This window comes from Stegostoma tigrinum, chromosome 6 (genome assembly GCF_030684315.1).
Source record: "Stegostoma tigrinum isolate sSteTig4 chromosome 6, sSteTig4.hap1, whole genome shotgun sequence".
Lineage (NCBI taxonomy): Eukaryota > Metazoa > Chordata > Chondrichthyes > Orectolobiformes > Stegostomatidae > Stegostoma > Stegostoma tigrinum.
Window position 1 is genome coordinate 55080902 of NC_081359.1, and position 23176 is coordinate 55104077.

The window sequence follows — 23176 nt, forward strand, 5'->3', positions numbered from 1 at the left end:
GGTTGTAATGTTTTGATTATACACGGTATTAGTGAGATCACATCTCAAATACTGCGTGCAGTTTTCATTTCCTTATTCAAGGCAAGATATAAATGCACTGGAAGCAGGTCAGTGGAGATTTACTTGACCTATACCAGGAATGAATGAGGAAAGATGAGAAAAGATTGGAAAAGCTGAAGATTTGAAGCGTGAAGGGTGATTTGACTGAAGTGTCCAAAATCCTGAATGGTCCTGACAAAGTGGAAATGGAAAGGTAGTTTTCTCTTGTGAGGGACTCCAGATCAAAGGGACACTGTTTTAAAGTTATGGGTCACACTTTTGGGTCAAAGAGAGGGGGATCTGTTCCCCCCCACCAAAGTGTGTTGTGCAACTTCAGCAGGCAGTGCCTCAGAAGACAGTGAGAGCAGCATTGTTTACATCTTTTAAAGCAGACGTAGATAGATATTTCTTAGGCGGGAGAATCAGGGTTAATCAAGGTTATCTGAAAATGTGGAATTTGTAACACAAACAAATCAGCTATGATCTTATTGATTAGTACAGCAGGCTTGAAAGTCCAAATAACACAATTCTGCCTCTAATTCATATGTTGTTAATAGATTGGCTTGCAGGAGAGGAGTGTAAAATCAAATGTGGAGGGAGAGATTTGATAATGAGCACACAAACCACTAACATATTGCAGGGAGGTACATCAAGGTTGGTTTAACTGGGGGACCAGGATTGCAATCCTGCTTGTCCTGGCTGAGAGGCAATGATGATAAAACACAGATCCACTCAATCCAACAGCTCTTTAGCTGTCAATACTGACACTGGAAAACTCAACTGCTAGCTGTTACATACAATTCAGTGACAAAATTTAGGATGCACAATCTGCTGAAATTATCAAGATGCTTTCATTTTGACAACAGAAATAGCTCTTCACCTCTAAACTATCCGAGTGTACTGCCCATTGCAGTGGAGTGAATTTGTGAATGGGATCAACTTCATTAATGCTGGCTCCATTTTTTACCATCAGCTCAAGCTCCTTCACATCACTGGCTTTCACTGCATCATGAAGACTGGCAAAAGACTTCTTCCTTGTAGCTGTCAAACAAAAAACAATTTCAAACAATGAATGCACAAATTATTGGCAATTAAACAACTAATTGGAGGTAGTGGCTCCACAAATATGCCCATCCTCAATGATGGGGAACCCAGCACATCAATGCAAAAGACAAGCCTCAAGCATTTGCATTCATTTTCAGTCACAAGACCCAAGGAGCTGATCCAGCTTAGTCTTCTGAAGCTCCCATCGTCATAGATACTATACTTCAACCGATTTGATTCATTCTATATGATGTCAAAAATAAGCTGAAATCGTTGACAATGCAAAGGCCATATGCCCTAACACCATTGTTCAGATTAGAAAATGATGGGGACGTGTTGGACTGGGGTGGACATGTACATTTAAACACGGGTATCTACACAACAATGTGGAAAATTGTCTTGTGAATAAAACATAGGACAAATCCAACATGGCAAATAACCACTCCAACTCCCTGGCCTCCCCAGTCTACTTTTGATCATCAAAATGATGGCAGGTAGTGAAGGCATACATTGGGGAGTGTGTTGGAACATCTCCACTTACCTGGATGAATGCAGTTCCAAAGATGCTCAAGAAGTTTGACAACATCCAGGGCAAAGCAGCCTGCTTCATTGCCACCTCAATCTCCACCTTCAAAAATTCATTCCTTTCAACAAACACAATGACAATAGTGTGTATCACAGACACGACACACACCAGTGACTCACCACAGCTCTTCAACTATACTTTCAAACCCGAGGCATTGGCCAACCGCAAGGACAAAGGGCAGTTGATACACGGGGACACCCTCACTTGCAAATTTCCCCTAAAGACACACACCATCTATATCACCGTTCCTTTCCCGTTATTATCTCAAAATCCTGAATTCCCTCACTAACAGCACAATGGGAGTATCTATACTATATGGACTGCAGCAATTAAAGGACATGGCCCACCACCACTTTCACAATTTCAATTAGGAATAGGTAATAATGCTGGACAAGCCAGCAACAGCCCTATCCCATTAAAAATGTTTTTTTAAATCATAATAGCATTTTAATCCCATTAGACATTTTAGCATTTACGCTTTAGATTAGATTCCCTACAGTGTGGAAGCAGGCCCTTCGGCCCAACAAGTCCACACCGCCCTTTGGAACATGCCACCCAAACCCATCCACCTCTAACCCACACACCCCTGAACACTACGGGCAACTTAGCATGGCCAATCCACCTAACCTGCACATCTTTGACTGTGGGAGGAAACCGGAGCACCCGGACGAAACCCATGCAGACACGGGGAGAATGTGAAAACTCCACACAGACAGTTCCCTAAGGCTGGAATTGAACCTGGGTCCCTGGTGCTGTGAGGCTGCCGTGCTAACCACTGAGCCACCGTGCCACCCCGAAGTACTCAAGTAGTGCTCATCACAGGTGCTCAAAATTGAGGTTCTGCACACACCTTTCAAGTGAAATAATCAGAAAGCTTTCATTGAGTAGGGGCAGCCTTACGGATGTCTGATACAATCAGTCACCCAGGATTCTGAGGTTGGACAGCACTGTGATCAGAAGTAACCAACAAAGCCTTATTGTTAGGCAGGCTTCAAGCAAGCAGTGAAATGGGAGTAAAGTGCAAAGACCTCAGAAAAAACACATTGTGGGGTGAGCAACGTGGAGAGGAGCAGGAAAATAACCTGGTGGATCCACAGTTAGCAAGGCTACTGCTGGTTGGCAGATGATTCAACCTTGTCTAAGCCAGAAGTGTTTTTATCTCTGTAAATATACTTTAAGTATTGCATTCTTAAAATCAAAGAAAAAACTGTTCTGAAAAGAATTATTAAAATACTCTATCTGCAGCACATTCTTGTTATGGGTTTTATTTAGTATTATAATCTAGTTCAGAAGACTATAAAGTTTTAGTTCATTTTAAAGAGAATTCCTTCAATGTAAGTTTGGGAAACACTCTTATATTGTATTCAGGGAAGAACAAACATCCTGCAATTAGTTTAAAAAAAACAAGGTGGTTCGACATTCAAGATTTGAATATTCAGCTCAGGAGCTTTTTCTCATTCACAAATTAATTGTTTCTCTACAATCCCATAATTGTGGACAATCCCCTGGTACCTCGTCCAAGTGGACAATTTGTGGGCTTAGATAATATTTTCTGCCTAGCTATTCTCTCCCTGAAACATCAGTGTAAACCTGTCCTCATCAGCACATATGCATTTCCAGGCAGAGTCTCATTAACAAATATAACTTGGAACCCTTGCTGTTTCTTGTGTGTATGGCATACTAAACACAATTACTTTGCTCCCCACATAACCTGAAGCAACTAACTCAGCTTAAGTTGTGGAATGAGCTGGAACCATCTTCCTCTGCACAGATTTTATCCATAAAGTAATGAGGAAATTTAGTTTTTGTTCAGTGCTATATGACAAGCACATCTTTCTTTGAAATTGGAGTGAATAGAACACATTAAAAGGCCACTTTGATTATTTACTAAAGTCAAAGAATTGCCTGTTGTCCATTAAAATCAAAGCCAGTGTGTTTAGTCCATTCCCCTCGCTGCCAACTCTCTGAAGCCGAACCAGGTGACCTATAGCCATCATAGCGATTTTAAAATTCATTTCTGGGATACAGGCATCGCTGACTGGCCAGCATTTACTGCCCATCCCACTTGTTCTTGAGAAGGTGGTGGTGAGCTGCTTTCTTGAACTGCTGCAGTTCACGTCCTGAGGGTTGAACCCACAACACCATTAGGGAGGGAATATTTAACTCAAACATGAACTTCTAACTACCTATTCACAATATTTCTGCAACAACCAATTTTCATCTCCATGTATTACTTAACACTGGCCCTGCCTCAGCTCATCAGATGCTGAAACTTTAATCCATGTTTTTCAAGTTACCAAATTTTTCCCATTCAAACTACCAAGTTCTACCCACTATAGATATCAGACCTGCCTGTGTTCAAACTTGCACCAAAATCCGGTTCTCCCATCACCCCTATGCTCACTGACCGACAGTATATTTGTTAAGCAGCAATAAAATCCTCATCCTTGTTTTCAAATCCCTGTGGGATATGTGCAATTCTCCAATTCTGACCTTTTAAGCATCACAGTTTCCAATCGTTCCACTGTTGGCAGACAGGTTTTCTCCCTTAAAGTTTTTGAGAAGATTTGTAATTCTGCTTGTGGATGAGGTCATAGACACGCTCACCGAGCTGGTGAGGTTGGTTGCAAACACTGTGTCACCCGTTAGGTAACATTGACAGTGCCTCCAGTGAAGCGTTGGTGTTCTGTCCCACTTTTTATTTACATGCCTTGGTTTGCTGGGATGATTGGTGTTACTTCCAATTTTGTTTCTCACTGCTTTGTATACAAGGTCTAATTTAATGAGTTTGTTGATGGAGTTCCGATTGGAATACTGGGCCTATATGGAGTCTTCAAAAGGAATGAATACCCGAAAAGCACATTCCGCCATAACCTCCGAGACAGACCACAACAGGAAGACACAACACCAGCAGACACACTAATCACCCTACTATTCATCAAGGGCATTTCACAGATGGCCACAAGACTACTCAGATCCCTAGGTATCAGAGTGGCCCACAAACCAACAACCACCCTACAACAGCTACCGATGAATGTAAAGGATCCCATACCCAAAACAGCAAAACCATTGTAATATACAAAATACCATGCAAGAACTGTGAGAAACACCACATCGCCAAACAGGAAGAAAACAGACAATACAGATACATGAACAACAACAAGCCACCCAAAAAACATGACCAATTCTCACTTGTCTCACTACACACAGACAATGAGAGATATGAATTTAACTGGGACAACACATCGATAATCGCACAAGCCAAACTGAGGCAAGCTAGCGAACTCCGGGAGGCCTGGTATTCAAACTCAAACTCCTTCAACAAACACATTGAATCAGACCCTGTGTACAAACCACTGTGAAACAGAACTGGAAGTAATGCCAATCACTCCAGCAAACCGACGCATATAAATAACAAGCGGGACAGAACACCAACACTTCACCGGAAGTGCACTAACCATGTTACCTAGCAGGGTGACACAACGTTTGCAACCAAACCCACTGGATTGGTGAACAGGTCTACAACCTCAGGTTTTCTTCCTCTCTAAACCTTTCTGCCACTCTATCCTATTTTTAGGATGCTTCTTGAATTCCATCTCATGAGCCATTCCCTTATGAGGCTTACTATCAAATTTGTCCAATAACAAACCTATGTTATAATCTGTGATAATGGGAACTGCAGATGCTGGAGAATCCAAGATAACAAAGTGTGAAGCTGGATGAACACAGCAGGCCAAGCAGCATCTCAGGAGCACAAAAGCTGACGTTTCGGGCCAAAACCCCAGCTTCACACTTTGTTATGTTATAATCTGGAAAGCTTTGCTAAATTAAAACAATGACATAGGCACATTAATACTTTTTTAAAAGGCACCAAATACACCCACAGAGTTTAAAAAAAATCCAAACAGGGTGAACAGAAACAAATTGAACAGTAATGAAGAAAAATACAGGATACAAAGCTCTGCTGGGAGTCATTTATAGACCCTCAGATGATTGCAATGTAGTGATTCATGCATTAGAATGGAGATCCAGGAAATGTGCATTGAAACATTCTGGTTATAATAGGAGTTTTAAATTTCATAAACTGGAAACAGTAATGTAGTTCATATTAAATTTCTAGAATGTCCCAGAAAATTGTGTCAAATGCAATACATTTTAGGAGAACAAAACACAAGATCAACAGTGATGAGTAATGAATTAGAAATAATGAACAATCACACTGCGAGACAATATCCTGTGAGCATGTGACTACATTTGTTATAAGATATGAAAGGGATTTGCAGAATCCAACATCAAGGCTTTAGAAGAAATTAAAGAATTAAGAAATAATAGCAAATTCCAGTGGGCTTGGGGATATTATCCTAACCAAACTGTTAAAGAATGTAATTATACATGTCTGAAGGAGAACCTAGAAATTCCAGCTCAGAAGTAGAGATTCTACTACAGTACCCCAATAATCATACAAAAAAAAATTCTTCTACCCAAAACTGTTATCACAGAGTGCCTACAATGCAAACAGCAGCCATTTGGGCCATCAGGTCTGTACCCATCCTCCAAAGAGCATCCCAACCCCAACTCTGTCCCTGTAACCCTGCATTTATCTAGCCTACACATCCCTGGACACTGGGGAGCAATTTAGCATGGCCAATCCATCTAGTCTGTGGGGGGAAACCCACAGAGACACAAAAAGAACATGCAAGCTCCATACAAATGCTTACCTGAAGGTGGGTTCAAACCTGGGCTCTGGTGTTTTGAGGCAGTGGTGCTAACAATTGGGCCACCACACCTAAATGGGGATTGAAGTCTGTTTGCAAGTCTGGATTTAATTAGCAACAGTACAATCCCCTTCCAGGTTGACATTCCAATCAGAATACCATTCATTTTTTTAAATTTAGCCTATTTTGTAATCAACCTGTTCAGAGGTGGTGTTATATACCTCTGGAACAAGTGGAAATTGAACACAGGCCGCTCAGACCAGGGGTAGGGATAGAATCACTGAGGGCATGACTCAATGTTATCACACACAAATGAGCACCTTCCCACCACTAAAATCATTCTGACTTTTTTTGCTTTTTTTTCAAACTAGTAACCACCATGAGTTAAAAAGCCTGTGTATCCAACTGAGTATTTACAAGCAAAGCCCATTATGGGCAATGAGAACCATCAAAGGTGAGCTGGGGGGTCAGGGGCAGGGGCAGGAAGGGACAAAATGGAGTTGGAGGGGGCAATAAGGCACTGTATCCCACTTGTCCCTAAACATATTGACAGCATTGATTGTCCAAGGACACCCAAGCACAAACACAGCTGCAGAACAGGAGCAGACAGTTGGCAGAGATGACCACCTCCACAGCCCGCTGCCTGGACCTGCTTATAGCCAGCCTGGCCAGGCCCAGGAGGAGGTCCTCCTAAATTGCCTATACCCCTCCACACAGAATACCCCCAAGAGACCTATAGGTGGATTCAGGGATAACTCCTACAAATTACTTTAGTAATGAAACATGATTGACTGCTGTATAATCAGTTCAATTTCGCCCACTTAACACTGAAAAGTGTGAGATATTTCATTTCAGAAAGTCAAACAAGGTGAAAGAACATACAATGAATGACAGAATACAGAAAAGTGGGAGAAAGTGAAAGGTCTTGAAGTAAATATCCACAGATCTCTGAAAATATCAGGACTTGTCAATAAAGTGGCTACAAAGGTGTAAGGAATCTTTCATTCATTGGCTGAAGCATAAAAAATAACAGAATGGAGCTGTCTGAACCACATATTGAGTACTGAGTGCAGTTCTGGGTTATTTACAGAAAGGGTGTAATTGCTTTAGAGATGGTACAGAAGAGATTTCTGAACATGTCAGTAGTGGAAAATTGCAGCTATAAGGAAAGATTAGAAAGGCTAGGTTGTTCACCTTGAAGCAAAGGAGTATGAGAGGAAACTTGATTGAAATGTGCAGAATTATGAGGAGCTTGGATAAATTGGCTCGGAAGTATCTATTTACAACAGCTGAGAGATCAGTGATCAGAAGAAAGATCTGAGGAAAGATGAAGGATTTTTTTTCACCTACTCATTGGGAGGAGTTTTGAAATCATTGTTTGTAAAAGTAGCAATGGCAGAAGCCTTCAAATCATTTTAAAAGTGTCTGGATATGCACTAGAATTCCTATAACCTCCAAGAATAATGACCAGATGCTAAAAAGTTGGATTAAACTGGCTGATTGTTTTTTGGGTAGCGCACACACACTATGAACAAAGTGGCCTCTTTCTGTGACATAAATTTTCTAGTATTCTGTAATTATGGTCTATTTGTATAAACACCTATTGCAAAAGGTAAAAGATACAAGGGATTCAGACTAACAGCAGTAAATCAGTGTAAACAAAATCATTATAGCTATGATTATTAACTAAATTCCATTAATAATTTTAAACAAAAATACCTAGTTAAATATGTATAAAAAGATCTGCATTCAATACAAAGTTTATTTTTCATATTATTTTTTACCAATATAAGAAGTAGGAGCAGAAGGGCTGAGTTCTAGTCCCACATGCTCCAGAGATGTGTAATAGCATCTCTGAACAGGTCAACTGGAGAATATTTTTATTTCTAGAAAATCTACCTTTTCTCAACAAATACTTATGACGCAGCATCCACCACTCTCCGGGGAAGAAAGTGCCAACGACTCAATACAAATTAAACAATTCCGAAAATCCTACAGAAGGCAATGCGGTCAATCTTGCTGTGTGTGCTACTTGAGAGTGCTAACAATTCCTTCTCATTCATTCTCCAATCCAAATTCAGCTGCTAAGTGGAAGATACGCCTCTAACTTCTAATTGTAATCTTGATGTACTTTTATGTCTAAAACTTTTTTTTATTTTTTTTTCCTCATAAGATAACTGTAATATTTCTAATCTCAAACTACATTCAGGACAAATTCCAATCCTTGAACACGTATATTTCTTCATCCATTTCATATTACCGCTCACATACAGTTCCTCTAAAGATCCCTCTTTGTTCTAATACTCCAAATTATGGATTACCTAGGGCGGCTGCAGAGACCGTAGGCATCGCTGCAGCTTGCTTCAATTTCAGTGAAACCTGGTTAAATGTTCAGTAACAGCTCCCAACGCGGAGTAAGGTGGCGACTGCATTAGCAACGGGAATAAACTTCCGGTGTCACTTGAACTGAAAATAACAAGTTGCTTTCATTTCCGCACTGCCGAGAAACAAGTTACTGGAAGATCTGTTGATGGGAACTCTAACAGAGGGAGCGGGTTCAGGGTAAAGCAGAGAATGGAGCACAGACAATGTGAATGACGGCCGACATCTGTGAGATTGTCGAGCTAACCCATTGAGAGGGACCCTCGGGATCATGAAGGAAGAGGGGTTGGATTATTTTAAACTGGCCGCATTGTAGGTTTGCAAGGATTGAAGGAATAAATTCACAGGGTTTTGTGCTTTGTAACGTGGGCTGCAGAGTGTTCGATAAACTAAAGCTTGAAGAGCGGGCGAGCGTTTACAATCTGAGCGCGTATCTTTAGGGGAATACCGTGAAGGCTCAGCATGTAGTGAAGGATAACAAACTGTGGAGCTGGATGAAGATCAAGCAGCATCTTAGGAGCACGAAAGCTGACGTTTCGGGCCTAGATCCTTCTTCTGTGAAGCGTTTAGGCCTGAAACGTCAGCTTTTGTGCTCCTAAGATGCTGCTTGGCCTGCAGTGTTCATCCAGCTCCACAATTTGTTATCTCGCATTCTGCAGCATCTGCAGTTCCCATTATCTCAGTGGTGAAGGTTAGTCAGGTTACAGTATGCCTGAACTGGAAAAATGTTAGGAATCACACAACACCAGGTTATAGTAAAACAGGTCTTTGTGAGGAAGGGGCTGCACTTCGCAAGCTTGTGATTTCAAATAAACCTGTTGGACTATAATCTGATGTCATGTGATTTCTGATCTTGTCTGTCCCAGTCCAATACTGGCACCTCCACATCGTGGAAGAATGTTGGTAAAGAATGCTGTGGGACGTTATAGGTTGTCGAAGCAGCTTCTGTTTTTGTTCCTGATTTTACAGCATCTGCAGTTCTTTCAGTTTTTTTAAAAATAAATATCTGGTTAAATGATCACCCAGTTCCAGTGGAGGTTGATAATGGTGTGGCTGCATCAGTGATTGCAGAACCAATCTTTAAAAAAATTTGCTCTGGACTCCAACTCTTATGTTTGTTTAAGACCTTCGCGAGACTGAGAACCTATACCAGGGAAACTTTGCAGATAAAGTGTACAACTTCAGTTCCAGACTCATATGAGAAGCAAGGGAGTCATGGAGAGAGTGGTCCCTCCAGAAGGCAGGTGAACCTGGATGAACACAGCAGGCCAAGCAGCATCAGAGGAGCAGGAAAGTTTGATGTTTCGGGTCAGGACCCTTCTTCAGAAATGGGGGAAAGAAGGGGACTCAAATAAATAAGGAGAGATTGGTAGGTAGATGGAAGATGGATAAAGGAGCAGATTGGTGGAAAGGAGATGGACAGGTCAAGTAGGTGGGGTTGGAGCCAGTAAAGGTGAGTGTAGGTGGGGAGTTAGGGTGGGGGTTGGTCAGTCCAGGGAAGATGGACAGGTCAAGGAGGCGGGGTTGAGGCTGGTAGGTAGGAGGTGGGAGTGAGGGTTGAGATGGGACGAGTGGATAGGTGGGAGAAAGGACACACAGAGAAAGGGAGGCGGGGACAAGCTGGGCTGGTTCTGGGATGCAGCAGGGGGAGGGGAGATTTTGAAGTTTGTGAAGTCCACATTGATGCCATTGGGCTGCAGGACTCCCAAGCAGAATATGAGTTGCTGTTCCTGCAACCTTAGGGTTGCATCGTTGTGGTACTGGAGGAGGCCCAGGATGGACATGTCGTCCAAGGAGTGGGAGGGGGAGTTGAAGTGGTTCATGACTGGGAGGTGCAGTCGTTTGTCACGAAACTGTGTACACGAAACATAGGGGCTGAAACAGACTATGAGAAACAGAGGGGTGAAATAGAGTGTGAGAAACAGACTGCGAGACACACAGTGCTACAAACAGAGGGGCTGAAATATAGTGTGAGAAACACCCTAGGTGTTCCACAAAGTAGTCTCCAAGCCTCCGTTTGGTTTCCCTGATGTAGAGGAGGCCACATCGGGAACAGCGGATGCAGTATATCACATTAGCAGATGTGCAGGTGAACATCTGTTTGATGTGGAAGGTCTTCTTGGGGCCTGGGATGGGCGTGAGGGGGGAACTGTAGGGGCAGGTGTAGTAAGTACTTCCTGTGGTTGCAGGGAAAAGTGCCAGGGGTGGTGGGGATGATAGGGAGTGTGGAGTGGACAAGGGAGTCATGGAGAGAGTGGTCCCTCCAGAAGGCAGATAAGGGTGGGGAGGGAAAAATGTTTTTGGTAGTGGGGTCAGATTGCAGGTGGTGGAAGTGCCAGAGGATGATGCGTTCAACGATGATGGGGTTCTGTTTTTGTTGTTATTGCAAGGAAGGGGTATGAAGGATGAGTAGCGGGAAATGTGAGAGATGCCATCGAGAGGGTTTTCAACCACTGTAGAGGGGAAGTTGCGGTCTTTGAAAAATGAGGACATCTGGATGCCTGGGAGTGGAATGCCTCATCTCGAGAACAGATGTGGCGGAGGTGAAGGAATTGGGAATAGGGGGTGGCATTTTTGCAGAAAAGTGGGTAAGAGGAGGTGTATTCTAGGTGCCTGTGGGGTCAGTAGGCTTGAAATGGATATCAGTTTCTAGGTGGTTGCCAGAGATGGAAACAGAGAGGCCCAGGAAGGAGAGAGAGGTATTGGAGATGGTCCAGGTGAACTTAAGGTTGGGGTGGAAGTTGTTAGTGAAGTGAATAAACTGTTTGAGCTCCTTGTGGGAGCGCGAGGCGGCGTCGATACAGTCATCCATATAAGGAAATGATGGAGCATAGAGCCAGTGTAGCTTCGGAAGTGGAATCGTTCCACGTCATGCAGGTACCCCCTTTGTCTGTAGGGTGAGGACGAGTTCAGCTAAGCGGACAAGGGTGTCAGTGAAGGGGGACTGGTTGGGCCTGCAGGACAGGAAGAAGTGGAGGGCCCTTAGGCCATCTGCATGGGGAGTGCAAGTGAAGAATTCTGTAAAATTCTGTAAAGTGAGAGAACTCTTTCAGAACTGAGTGCCTGGATTACCCAAGGGATAAACCAGCCAACTCAACCAGAGTTGGAGTGCTGTCCTAGCTCCACAAAATGTGTTCCTTAGCAGAATGCTGCTCTTGCCTCATGAGATTTTCTTTCCACCTTTTTGTGTTTCGTTGTTAAATTTTAAGTTTTTAAACCTGTAAACCTTTTAGAATTTTTTTTGGAAAAATCAAAACCTCAAACGGCTAGGTTATCAAGCTGTGTCATTGTTTTCAGAGCATTCAAAAAGCTAATGTGTGTCTTATACAGTTGGGAATGGGTTTGTGCAAAATCAGAGAAATTACTGCCTGTTAATTATTAAATTCTTGCAATGATTCTTTTGAACAAGACACAGAGAAATTAAAGCTAATTGCTAAAGCTAACTAAAACTGTATGACGCATGCAAAGTAATGTGTTGAAAGGAGATATTAAATGCATATTATGTGCTAGGTTTTACAGTTGAGAAAGAAATGAAGACTAGAGAACTCAGGGAAATAAATATTGATGATTTGAAAACAGTTCACATTACAGAGGAAGAAGTGCTGGAGGTCTAAGAAAGCAAAGAAATAGATAAATCTCCAGGACCTAACCAAGTATATCCTAGAAGGTTGTGGAGAGTTTGGGAGGAAATTTCAGGCTCCTAGGAGCAATATTTGTAGCATCTATAAACACGGGTGAAGTACCGGAGGACAAGAGGGTGGCTAATTTTGTGCCATTGATTAAGAAAGTCTGCAAAGAGAAGCCTGGAAACTACAGACCTGTGAGACTGACATCGGTTATAGAACATAGAACATAGAAAAGTACAGCACAGTACAGGCCCTTCGGCCCACGATGTTGTACCATGGAATAACCCTAATCCAAAAATAAAATAACCTAAACTATATTCCCCTCAATTCACTGCTGTCCACGTGCATGTCCAGCAGTCGCTTAGATGTCACTAATGACTCCACTTCCACGACTACCACTGGCAAACTATTCTATGCGCTCACAACTCTCTGGGTGAAGAACCTCCCCCTGACGTCTCCTTTATACCTTCCTCCTAACACCTTAAAACTATGACCCCTTGTGGCAGTCAATCCTGCCTTGGGGAAAAGTCTCTGGCTATCGACTCTGTCCATTACCTTGTACACCCCGATCAGGTCACCTCTCTCCCTCCTTCTCTCCAGAGAGAAAAGTCCGAGCTCAGTCAACCTCTCCTCGTAAGACAAGCCCTCCAGTCCAGGCAGCATCCTGCTAAACCTCCTTTGCACCCTCTCCAAAGCCTCCACATCTTTCCTATAATAGGGCAACCAGAACTGGACACAATATTCCAAGGGTGGTCTCACCAGGGTTTTGTAGAGCTGCAGCATAACCTCGCGGCTCTTAAACTCGATCCCCCTGTTAATGAAAGCCAAAACACCATATGCTTTCTTAACAACCTTATCCACCTGGGTGGCAATTTTGAGGGAGCTATGCACTTGAACACCAAGATCCCGCTGTTCCTCCACACTGCCGAGAATCCTGCCTTTAATCCTATATTCAGCAATTAAGTTCGACCTTCCAAAATGCATCACTTCGCATTTACCCAGGTTGAACTCCATCTGCCATTTCTCAGCCCAGCTCTGCATTCTGTCAATGTCTCACTGAAGCCTACAGTAGCCCTCGATACTATCAACGGCACCTCCAACCTTTGTGTGATGAGCAAACATACTAACCCACCCCTCAACCTCCTCATCCAAGTCATTTATTAAAAAGTACAAAGAGCAGAGGCCCAAGAACAGAGCCCTGCGGGACACCACTCAGCACTGACCTCCAGGCAGAATACTTACCATCTACAACCACTCTCTGCCTCCTGTCAGCCAACCAATTCTGAATCCAGACAGCCAAATCACCCTGTATCCCATACCTCCTGACTTTATGAATTATGCCTGCCGCGGGGAACCTTATCAAATGCCTTGCTGAAGTCCATGTACACCACATCCACTGCTCGAACCTCGTCAACCCGTCTCGTGACTTCCTCAAAGAACTCAATAAGATTTGTGAGGCATGACCTGCCCCTCACAAAGCCATGCTGACTCCCTTTAATCATGCTATGCTTTTCCAAATAGTCATAAATCCTATCCCTCAGAATTCTTTCCAAAACCTTGCTGACCACAGACGTAAGACTGACTGGTCTGTAATTTCCAGGGATTTCCCTATTCCCTTTCTTGAAAAGAGGAACAACATTTGCCTCCCTCCAATCTTCTGGTACAACTCCCCTGGAGAGTGAGGAAGCAAAGATCTTCGCCAGGTTATGGGTAACTTGTTGGAGGAGATTCTGAAAAATAAGATTTACATGCATTTGGAAAGGCAAGGACAGATTAAGGATAATCAGCATGGTTTTGTGAAAAGAAAATTACGGCTCACAAACTTCATTGAGTTTTTTAGTGAAGTAACCAAAATGAATGATGAGGGCACAGCAGTAGACATTGTTTACTTGGACTTTAGTAAAGTCTTTGAAAAGGTTCTACTTGGTAGACGAATGAGTAAAGTTAGATCACATGGGATTTGGGATGAGCTTACCAATTGGCTACAAAATTGGCTTGATGGTAGAAGACAGTGGATGGTGGACAGTGAATGGATGCAGGATTGTTTTTCAGACTGGAGACCTGTAACCAGCGATGTTCTACCGGAGCTCTAAGGAAGGGTCACTGAACTTGAAACGTTAACTCTTATTTCTCTCTACTGATGCTGCCAGATCTTCTGATCTTTTCTGGCGATTTCTGTTTTTGTTTCTGATTTACAGTGTCCACAGTTCTTACGGTGTTCCACAGGGATTGGTACTGGGTCCACTTTTGTTTGCCATTTATATAAATGATTTAGATGAATATAGGAGGCATGGTTAGTAACTTTGCAGATGACACCAAAATTGGTGGTATATTAGGTAACAAAGAAGATTATCTAAGATTAAAAAGAGATCTTGAATAGTTGGGTCAATGGACTGGGGAATCGCAGATAGAGTTTAATTTTGATAGGTGTGAGGTATTGCGTTTTGGTAATACAAACAAGGACAAGACTTGTACAATTAATAGTCAGGCCCTGAATCATGTTGAGAATAGAGAGACCTAGGGGTTCACATACATAATTCTTTGAAATTTGCATCACAGACAGGGTGGTTAAGAACGGATTTAGCATGCTTGCCTTTATTGCTCGGACCTCTGAGTGTAGAAGTTGGGATGTCATGTTGAGGTTGTACAGGATGTTCGTGAGGCCTCTTCTGGAGAACTGTGTTCCAGTTCTAGTCACCCTGTTATGGGAAGGATATTATTTAGCTGGAGAGGTTTCAGAAAATATTTACCAGGCTGTTGCCAGGAATAGAGGGCTTGAGATATAAAAATAGATTGGAAAGACTCAGACGTATTTCACTGGATCATCGAAGGTTGAGGGGTGACCTTCTGGAGGTTTATAAAATCATGAGGGCCACAGATAAGGTGAATGACAAAGATCTTTTCCGAAGGGTGAGGTATTTCAAACCTAGCAGGCATATTTTTAAGGTAAGAAGAGAAAGCTTTAAAAAGGACATGGTAGGCAACCTTTTTATACAGAACGTGGTTAATGTGTGGAATGAACTGCCAGAGGCAGTAGTGGATGCAGGTATAGTTGAAACTTTTAAAAGACATTTGGATGAGTTCATGAATAGGGAATTTTTGAAGGGACATGGGTCAAGTGCAGGCAGGTGGGACTAGTTTAGCTTGGGAACATGGTCAATGTGGACTGCTTGGACTGAAGGGTCTGTTTCTGTGCTGTATGACTCTATGACTCTAAGAGATGGTGGGAGTGATGTACACTATCTTCCATGGAAGATTAGAATTAAATTTTATTATAGAACATGGATACAAGAATACAGTGAAAAGTTTACACTGTCGCCATTCCTTGCACCACTTTAGGCATAAAGGTACCTTGGTACAAAGTCTTAGGTACAAAGTACTCAACATTACAGTCTTATAAAGTAGAAAAATAAAGAAATAAAGTTACAAGTCCAACATTAAAGCCCTTCTTAAGTGCTTAGCCAGGCAGACCTCACGATCCCCATAAGCCCTCAATTTCGTCCACATTGGACCAGAATGGGTTCCCTCTCCCTGAGCTGGTTCAATTTCCCCCATGCATGACGTTGCCACAGATGCTGCGTGACCTCTGGCTGCCTGCTCTCCCCACTGCCTCCAGCTGCCTGCTCTCCCCTCTGCCTCCAGCTGTCTGCTGTCTCCACTGCCTCCAGCTGCCTGCTGTCCCCACTGCCTCCAGCTGTCTGCCCTCCCCACTGCCTCCAGCTGCCTGCTCTCCCCGCTGCCTCCAGCTGCCTGCTCTCCCCACTGCCTCCAGCTGTCTGCTGTCTCTACCGCCTCCAGCTGTCTGCTCTCCCCATTGCCTCCAGCTGCCTGCTATCTCCACTGCCCCCAGCTGCCTGCTCTCCCAATTGCCTCCAGCTGCTGGCTCTCCCCATTGAGTCAGTCTGACTGCTTTCACCACCATCTCCAGCTGCCTGTTCTCACAGTTTGCTGGGATATTTCTCTTGCTGCCATGCTGGCTTGATCTCCTCTGTCTTGCACAAACTCTATCTCCACAGAAGGTAAGTAGGTTAAAGTAAGAACAAAAGAGCAGTAAAAGAAGGAAGAAAGTAAAGTGAAAGCAGATGAAACAGATGAGCTCCACGCAGGAGCCTGCCCCCTGTGCTGCTACTCAATCTGTGAGATGCCATTTATGCATTGGTGAGTCAGTTCCAGTTCAGTAGTACAAGTAGTTCTCCTATAATGCAATAGTTGCGTTCTTGTGTGACCTCATGCCATAGAAAATCACATTATAGGAAAATTGCTATAGAAAATTATTATTCTGTACAGTAGAAAGTTCGTGTTATCCAGACAACATCCTCTATTCATCAATCACATTTCGGCCAATTCACGTTAACAAAACACAAAGTACCTGTCTGTCTTTTATCACATGATTCATTGCCATGCTATGGATTTGGGCTTAAGAACAGTCTGATGGAGGAGAAGACAAAGCCTGGAGTTGTCTTCAGGCTGATATTTCAAAGTAAAACTACTTATTATACATTATACTAAATACATGGTGATTGTCTTGATCAATATGAGAAAGTGCACTGATGCTCAAGGCTAATTACTCAAAGTTTCCCAGTTTACCTGAATGATGGACTAAGATAAACAGATAACACCAAACAGGTTACTCCACCTAACAAAAAAACCCTGTTTATTACAAAGAAATCAGTTCCGACCTAGGATAATAAAAATTACTTATCAGCCAAAGTCTCTGCTAACCTGAATCCCCTTCCTAAACTCCTAGACACATGCAGACAGACAGTCAAAAGAAGAAAGAAACAAATAAACATAGATATCATAGGTGAAGAGAAAAATATAAGGAAAACACTACTAAATAGCACTCGTCTACAAAATATGATAAGAAGTCCATTTTGCTTCTTCCAAACAACTCTGTTATTTCTAGAAACTTCCAATTTGATTTTGATTTGATTTATTCTTGCCATATGTACCTAGGTACAGTGAAAAGTTTTGTTTTGCATGCAGTACAAAGCAGACCATACCATACACAGTACATTAGGGTAATAAAATAGAGCGAAGAATACAATATTACGGCTGTGGAGAGGGTGCACAAAGATCAACATTAAATCTAAAATTTGAGAGGTGCATTCAGAAGTCTAATAACAGCAGAGAAGATGCTGACCTTGAGTCTGTTGGTACATGTGTTAAGCTTCTGCCTGATGAAAGAGGTTGGACGAGAGTATGCTTAGGGTGGGAGGGGTCTTTGACAATGTTTGCTGCCTCCTGAGGTAGCGAGAAGTATAGATGGAGTGAATGGATGGAAGGTTGGCTTGCATGCATAATGGACTGGACTGTGTTCACAACTGTCTGTAGTTTCTTATGGCCCTGGTAAGAGCAGTTGCCGTACCAAACTGTGAAGGATCTGAATACAATGTTTTCTGTAGTGCATCGATAAAAATTGGTGAGAATCTTTATGAACATACTGAATTTTCTTAGATCCTGAGGAAGTAGAGGCATTGTTATGCTTTTTGACCATAGCATAAATGTGGATGGACCAGGATAGATTGTTGATCATCACTCCCAGGAACTTTTCATTCTTGACCATCTCCAACTCAGCACTATTGATATAGACAGGGCCATGCCCTCCACCTTGCTTCCTGAAGTCAATAACCAACTCTTTTGTTTTGCTGACACTGAGGGTGAGATTGTTATCTTTACACCATGCCACCAAGCACTCTATCTGTTTGCTGCATTCTGTCTGATACACATCCTTTCAGTCCTTTGCTGAAGACAGTGGCTGACAAAATCATCTGTTCACTGTTTAGAGGAAAAAACCCACAGCAACTGTTGGGAGAGAACAGCCAGGTATCTTTCAGTTTTTGGTTATTTTCTGCAGAGAAACTTAGAGATTCTATCTCTTACAGCTTGGAGGCATTCTGCCTCACACATACTCTGCCCATCTGCCTAAGGGCTAACCAGAGAGTTATTATCATTTTAAAGATTACTAGCCTCCACAACTGGGGGTGCTGTCTCTGGACAATGCTTGCTCTGCAAATACACCCATGTTAGAATGATATAAATTTCTGTGAAAGTATAGAATCCTTACAATGTTGAAGCAGGCCATTCTGCCCTGAACAGCATCCTGCTCAGAGCCACCCAGCCTACCCTATCCCCATAACAATTTTTTCCCCACGGCTAATCCACCTAGCCAGTACATCCCTGGAAACTGGAAATTTACCTTGGCCAATCCACCTAATGTGCACATCTTCGGACAGTGTGAGGAAACTGGAACACCCAGAGGAAACCTATGTAGACACAAGGAGAATGTGCAAACTCTACACAGATGGCCACCAAGGTTGGAATCAAGCACGTGTCTCTGGAGCTGTGAAGCAGCAGTACTAACCATTGAACCCATGCCACCCCTCAATCTTTGCCCCTAATGTGCCTCTCATTCTTCTAAACTCCAGTGAATATTATCCTGACTATTCAGTCTCTCTTTGTACATTAATCCTGCCATCGTAGGAATCAGTCTGATAAACCTTTGTGGCATCCCTCCAAACCAGGGCAACCTTGCTCAGAAAAGCAGACCAAAACTACACCATTATACATAATACCCTTATACGTAATCATAATACTTGGTATCACCAAGGGTCTGTACAACTGCAGCAAGACATCTTGCTAGAAGGGTCTAGGCCTGAAACGTCAGCTCTTGTGCTCCTGAGATGCTGCTTGGCCTGCTGTGTTCATCCAGCTTCACACTTTGTTGTCTATGTAGTAAGACATCTTTCGGTCCTGTGCTCAATCCTCTCACCAGTCCAACATTTTCCTTTTTTACCGCTTGCTGCCCCTGTGTGCTTACTTTCAGCGGCTGGGGTGCAAGGACACTCAGGTCTCATTACACCTCCCCCTTGCCTAAGATATTGTCATTTAGATAATAATTTGCTTTCCTGTTTTTCTCCCAGAGTGGATAATCTCAAATTTATTCATATTGTACTTCATCTGCCATGCAATTGCCCACTCACTCAACTTGTTTGTTTTGTTTCTCTTCTGAGTCTGTTTTACTGTTGTCACTCTCCCAGTATTTATCCCTTAAGTATTTATGCCTTTAAGAAAAAATGTTCTAATCTACTTTTAACACTCGCCCTTAATGCATCCAAGTTTCTACCTGTATATACTAAACTTGTATCCCAGCTACCTGGTATTTAACTATTTCCCATGCCTGGTATCTGTGACATTTTTTTCTCCCTGAACACAAACTGGGCTTCACCCCCTTTCATCCTGTTGAAATTAACTAGTCTCCAACTCAAAACTTCATATTTGAGTTTTCATATTCAACCAAGGTCAATCTTTATGAGCTGTTTTCATTCTTTCTAATCTAATAATAATATAGCAATCCATCCTTCTTCATTATACATGCAAAATGTTCATGGGAATACAAAAAGAAACTTGTTGAGAACATCAAAATTTTTTATAATTCAGTTGGAAAAGCATAGACAAGGATAATGTGAGCAGTTTTTAAAAAAATTCTCAGTCATAAAATATAGTTGCTATAAGAGCAGGCCAGAGGCTGCAGATTCTGCAAGTAAATTTCTGCAAGTAAATATGCAGGTGGACTGGGTGGATAATGTTGCCAGTGGATCCATAGAAAAGGAATTCATGGAATGTTTGCAGGATGGCTTTTTGGAACAGCTTGTGATGGAGCCCACAAGGGAGCAGGCTATTCTGGACTTAGTGCTATGTAATGAGCCAGACTTTATAAAGTACCTTAAAGTAAGGGAACACTTAGGAGGCAGTGATCATAATATGGTAGAGTTCAGTCTGCAGTTTGCACGGCCACGGCCGACGGATCCCCGCCCACAGCCGACGCCGACGGAACCCCGCCCACGGCCGACGGAACCCCGCCCACAGCCGACGACCTCATCGCTCCGCCCCCAACCTCCACAGCCAGCAACCCCAGAGAAGACAGCCACACTGGGCCCTGCCGCATCTTCACCATCCCCCCAGACCTCCCACTGACTGAGGACGAACGGTCAGTCCTTAGTAAGGGGCTCACCTTCGTCCCCCTACAACCACACATCAACGAATACCAGTCACGGTTGGACATAGAGCAGTTTTTCCGCCGTCTTCGCCTCCATGCCTACTTCTTCAACCGGGAACCTAACCCTCCTTCCACTGACCCCTTCACCCGCTTCCAACACAAGTCCTCCTCCTGGACACCACCCCCAGGCCTCCTACCCTCCCTCGACCTCTTCATCTCCAACTGCCGTCGAGACATTAACCGCCTCAACCTCTCCACCCCTCTCACCCACTCCAACCTCTCCCCCGCAGAACGGGCAGCCCTCCGCTCCCTCCGCTCCAACCCCAACCTCACCATCAAACCCGCAGACAAGGGTGGCGCAGTGGTAGTATGGCGCACTGACCTCTACATCGCCGAGGCCAGACGCCAACTCTCCGAAACCACCTCCTACTGCCCCCTCGATCATGACCCCACACCCGAGCACCAAGCCATCATCTCCAACACCATTCACGACCTCATCACCTCAGGGGACCTCCCACCCACAGCCTCCAACCTCATTGTTCCCCAACCCCGCACGGCCCGTTTCTATCTCCTTCCCAAAATCCACAAACCTGCCTGCCCTGGTCGACCCATCGTCTCAGCCTGCTCCTGCCCCACCGAACTCATCTCCACCTATCTGGACTCCATTTTCTCCCCTTTGGTCCAGGAACACCCCACCTACGTCCGTGACGCCACCCACGCCCTCCACCTCCTCCAGGACTTCCAATTCCCTGGCCCCCAACACCTCATATTCACCATGGATGTCCAGTCCCTATACACCTGCATTCCGCATGCAGATGGCCTCAAGGCCCTCCGCTTCTTCCGGTCCCGCAGGCCCGACCAGTCCCCCTCCACCGACACTCTCATCCGCCTAGCTGAACTCGTCCTCACCCTCAACAACTTCTCTTTTGACTCCTCCCACTTCCTACAGACTAAGGGGGTGGCCATGGGCACCTGCATGGGCCCCAGCTATGCCTGCCTCTTTGTAGGTTACGTGGAACAGTCCCTCTTCCACACCTACACAGACCCCAAACCACACCTCTTCCTCCGGTACATTGATGACTGTATCGGCGCCGCCTCTTGCTCCCCAGAGGAGCTCGAACAGTTCATCCACTTCACCAACACCTTCCACCCCAACCTTCAGTTCACCTGGGCCATCTCCAGCACATCCCTCACCAACCTGGACCTCTCAGTCTCCATCTCAGGCAACCAGCTTGTAACTGATGTCCATTTCAAGCCCACCGACTCCCACAGCTACCTAGAATACACCTCCTCCCACCCACCCTCCTGCAAAAATTCCATTCCCTATTCCCAATTCCTCCGCCTCCGCCGCATCTGCTCCCACGATAAGACATTCCACTCCCGCACATCCCAGATGTCCAAGTTCTTCAAGGACCGCAACTTTCCCCCCACAGTGATCGAGAACGCCCTTGACCGCGTCTCCCGTATTTCCCGCAACACATCCCTCACACCCCGCCCCCGCCACAACCGCCCTAAGAGGATCCCCCTCGTACTCACACACCACCCTACCAACCTCCAGATACAACGCATCATCCTCCGACACTTTCGCCATTTACAACCCGACCCCACCACCCAAGACATTTTTCCATCCCCACCCCTGTCTGCTTTCCGGAGAGACCACTCTCTCCGTGACTCCCTTGTTCGCTCCACACTGCCCTCCAACCCCACCACACCCGGCACCTTCCCCTGCAACCGCAGGAAATGCTACACTTGCCCCCACACCTCCTTCCTCACCCCTATCCCAGGCCCCAAGATGACATTCCACATTAAGCAGAGGTTCACCTGCACATCTGCCAATGTGGTATACTGCATCCACTGTACCCGGTGTGGCTTCCTCTACACTGGGGAAACCAAGCGGAGGCTTGGAGACCGCTTTGCAGAACACCTCCGCTCAGTTCTCAACAAACAACTGCACCTCCCAGTCGCAAACCATTTCCACTCTCCCTCCCATTCTCTAGATGACATGTCCATCATGGGCCTCCTGCAGTGCCACAATGATGCCACCCGAAGTTTGCAGGAACAGCAACTGATATTCCGCCTGGGAACCCTGCAGCCTAATGGTATCAATGTGGACTTCACCAGTTTCAAAATCTCCCCTTCCTCTACTGCATCCCTAAACCAGCCCAGTTCGTCCCCTCCCCCCACTGCACCACACAACCAGTCCAGCTCTTCCCCCCCACCCACTGCATCCCAATACCAGTCCAACCTGTCTCTGCCTCCCTAACCGGTTCTTCCTCTCACCCATCCCTTCCTCCCACCCCAAGCCGCACCCCCATCTACCTACTAACCTCGTCCCACCTCCTTGACCTGTCCGTCTTCCCTGGACTGACCTATCCCCTCCCTACCTCCCCACCTATACTCTCTCCACCTATCTTCTTTACTCTCCATCTTCGGTCCGCCTCCCCCTCTCTCCCTATTTATTCCAGTTCCCTCCCCCCATCCCCCTCTCTGATGAAGGGTGCAGGCCCGAAACGTCAGCTTTTGTGCACCTGAGATGCTGCTTGGCCTGCTGTGTTCATCCAGCCTCACATTTTATTATCTTGGAATTCTCCAGCATCTGCAGTTCCCATTATCTCTAGAGAGGGGATAGGTCAGTCCAGGGAAGACGGACAGGTCAAGGAGGTGGGATGAAGTTAGTAGGTAGGAGTTGGAGGTGCGGCTTGGGGTGGGAGGAAGGGATGGGTGTGAGAAAGAACAGGTTAGAGAAGCAGAGACAGGTTGGACTGGTTTTGGGATGCAGTGGGTG

At 44.6% G+C, this 23176-nt stretch overlaps 1 protein-coding gene across 1 annotated transcript in view; it reads right to left on the reverse strand.

The window, feature by feature from the left end:
- The window catches only part of LOC125453520 (ankyrin repeat domain-containing protein 42-like), a 42179-nt gene extending 33375 nt beyond the window's left edge, over positions 1-8804 (reverse strand). The window contains exons 1-2 of the mRNA XM_048533226.2: positions 8706-8804; positions 920-1080 (exon numbers count right to left, since the gene is read on the reverse strand). Of these exons, the coding sequence (XP_048389183.1) occupies positions 920-1080; positions 8706-8733 (189 nt within the window). The 5' untranslated portion in view covers positions 8734-8804. The remainder of the gene's footprint in view (positions 1-919; positions 1081-8705) is intronic.
- Positions 8805-23176: the final 14372 nt, after the last annotated feature.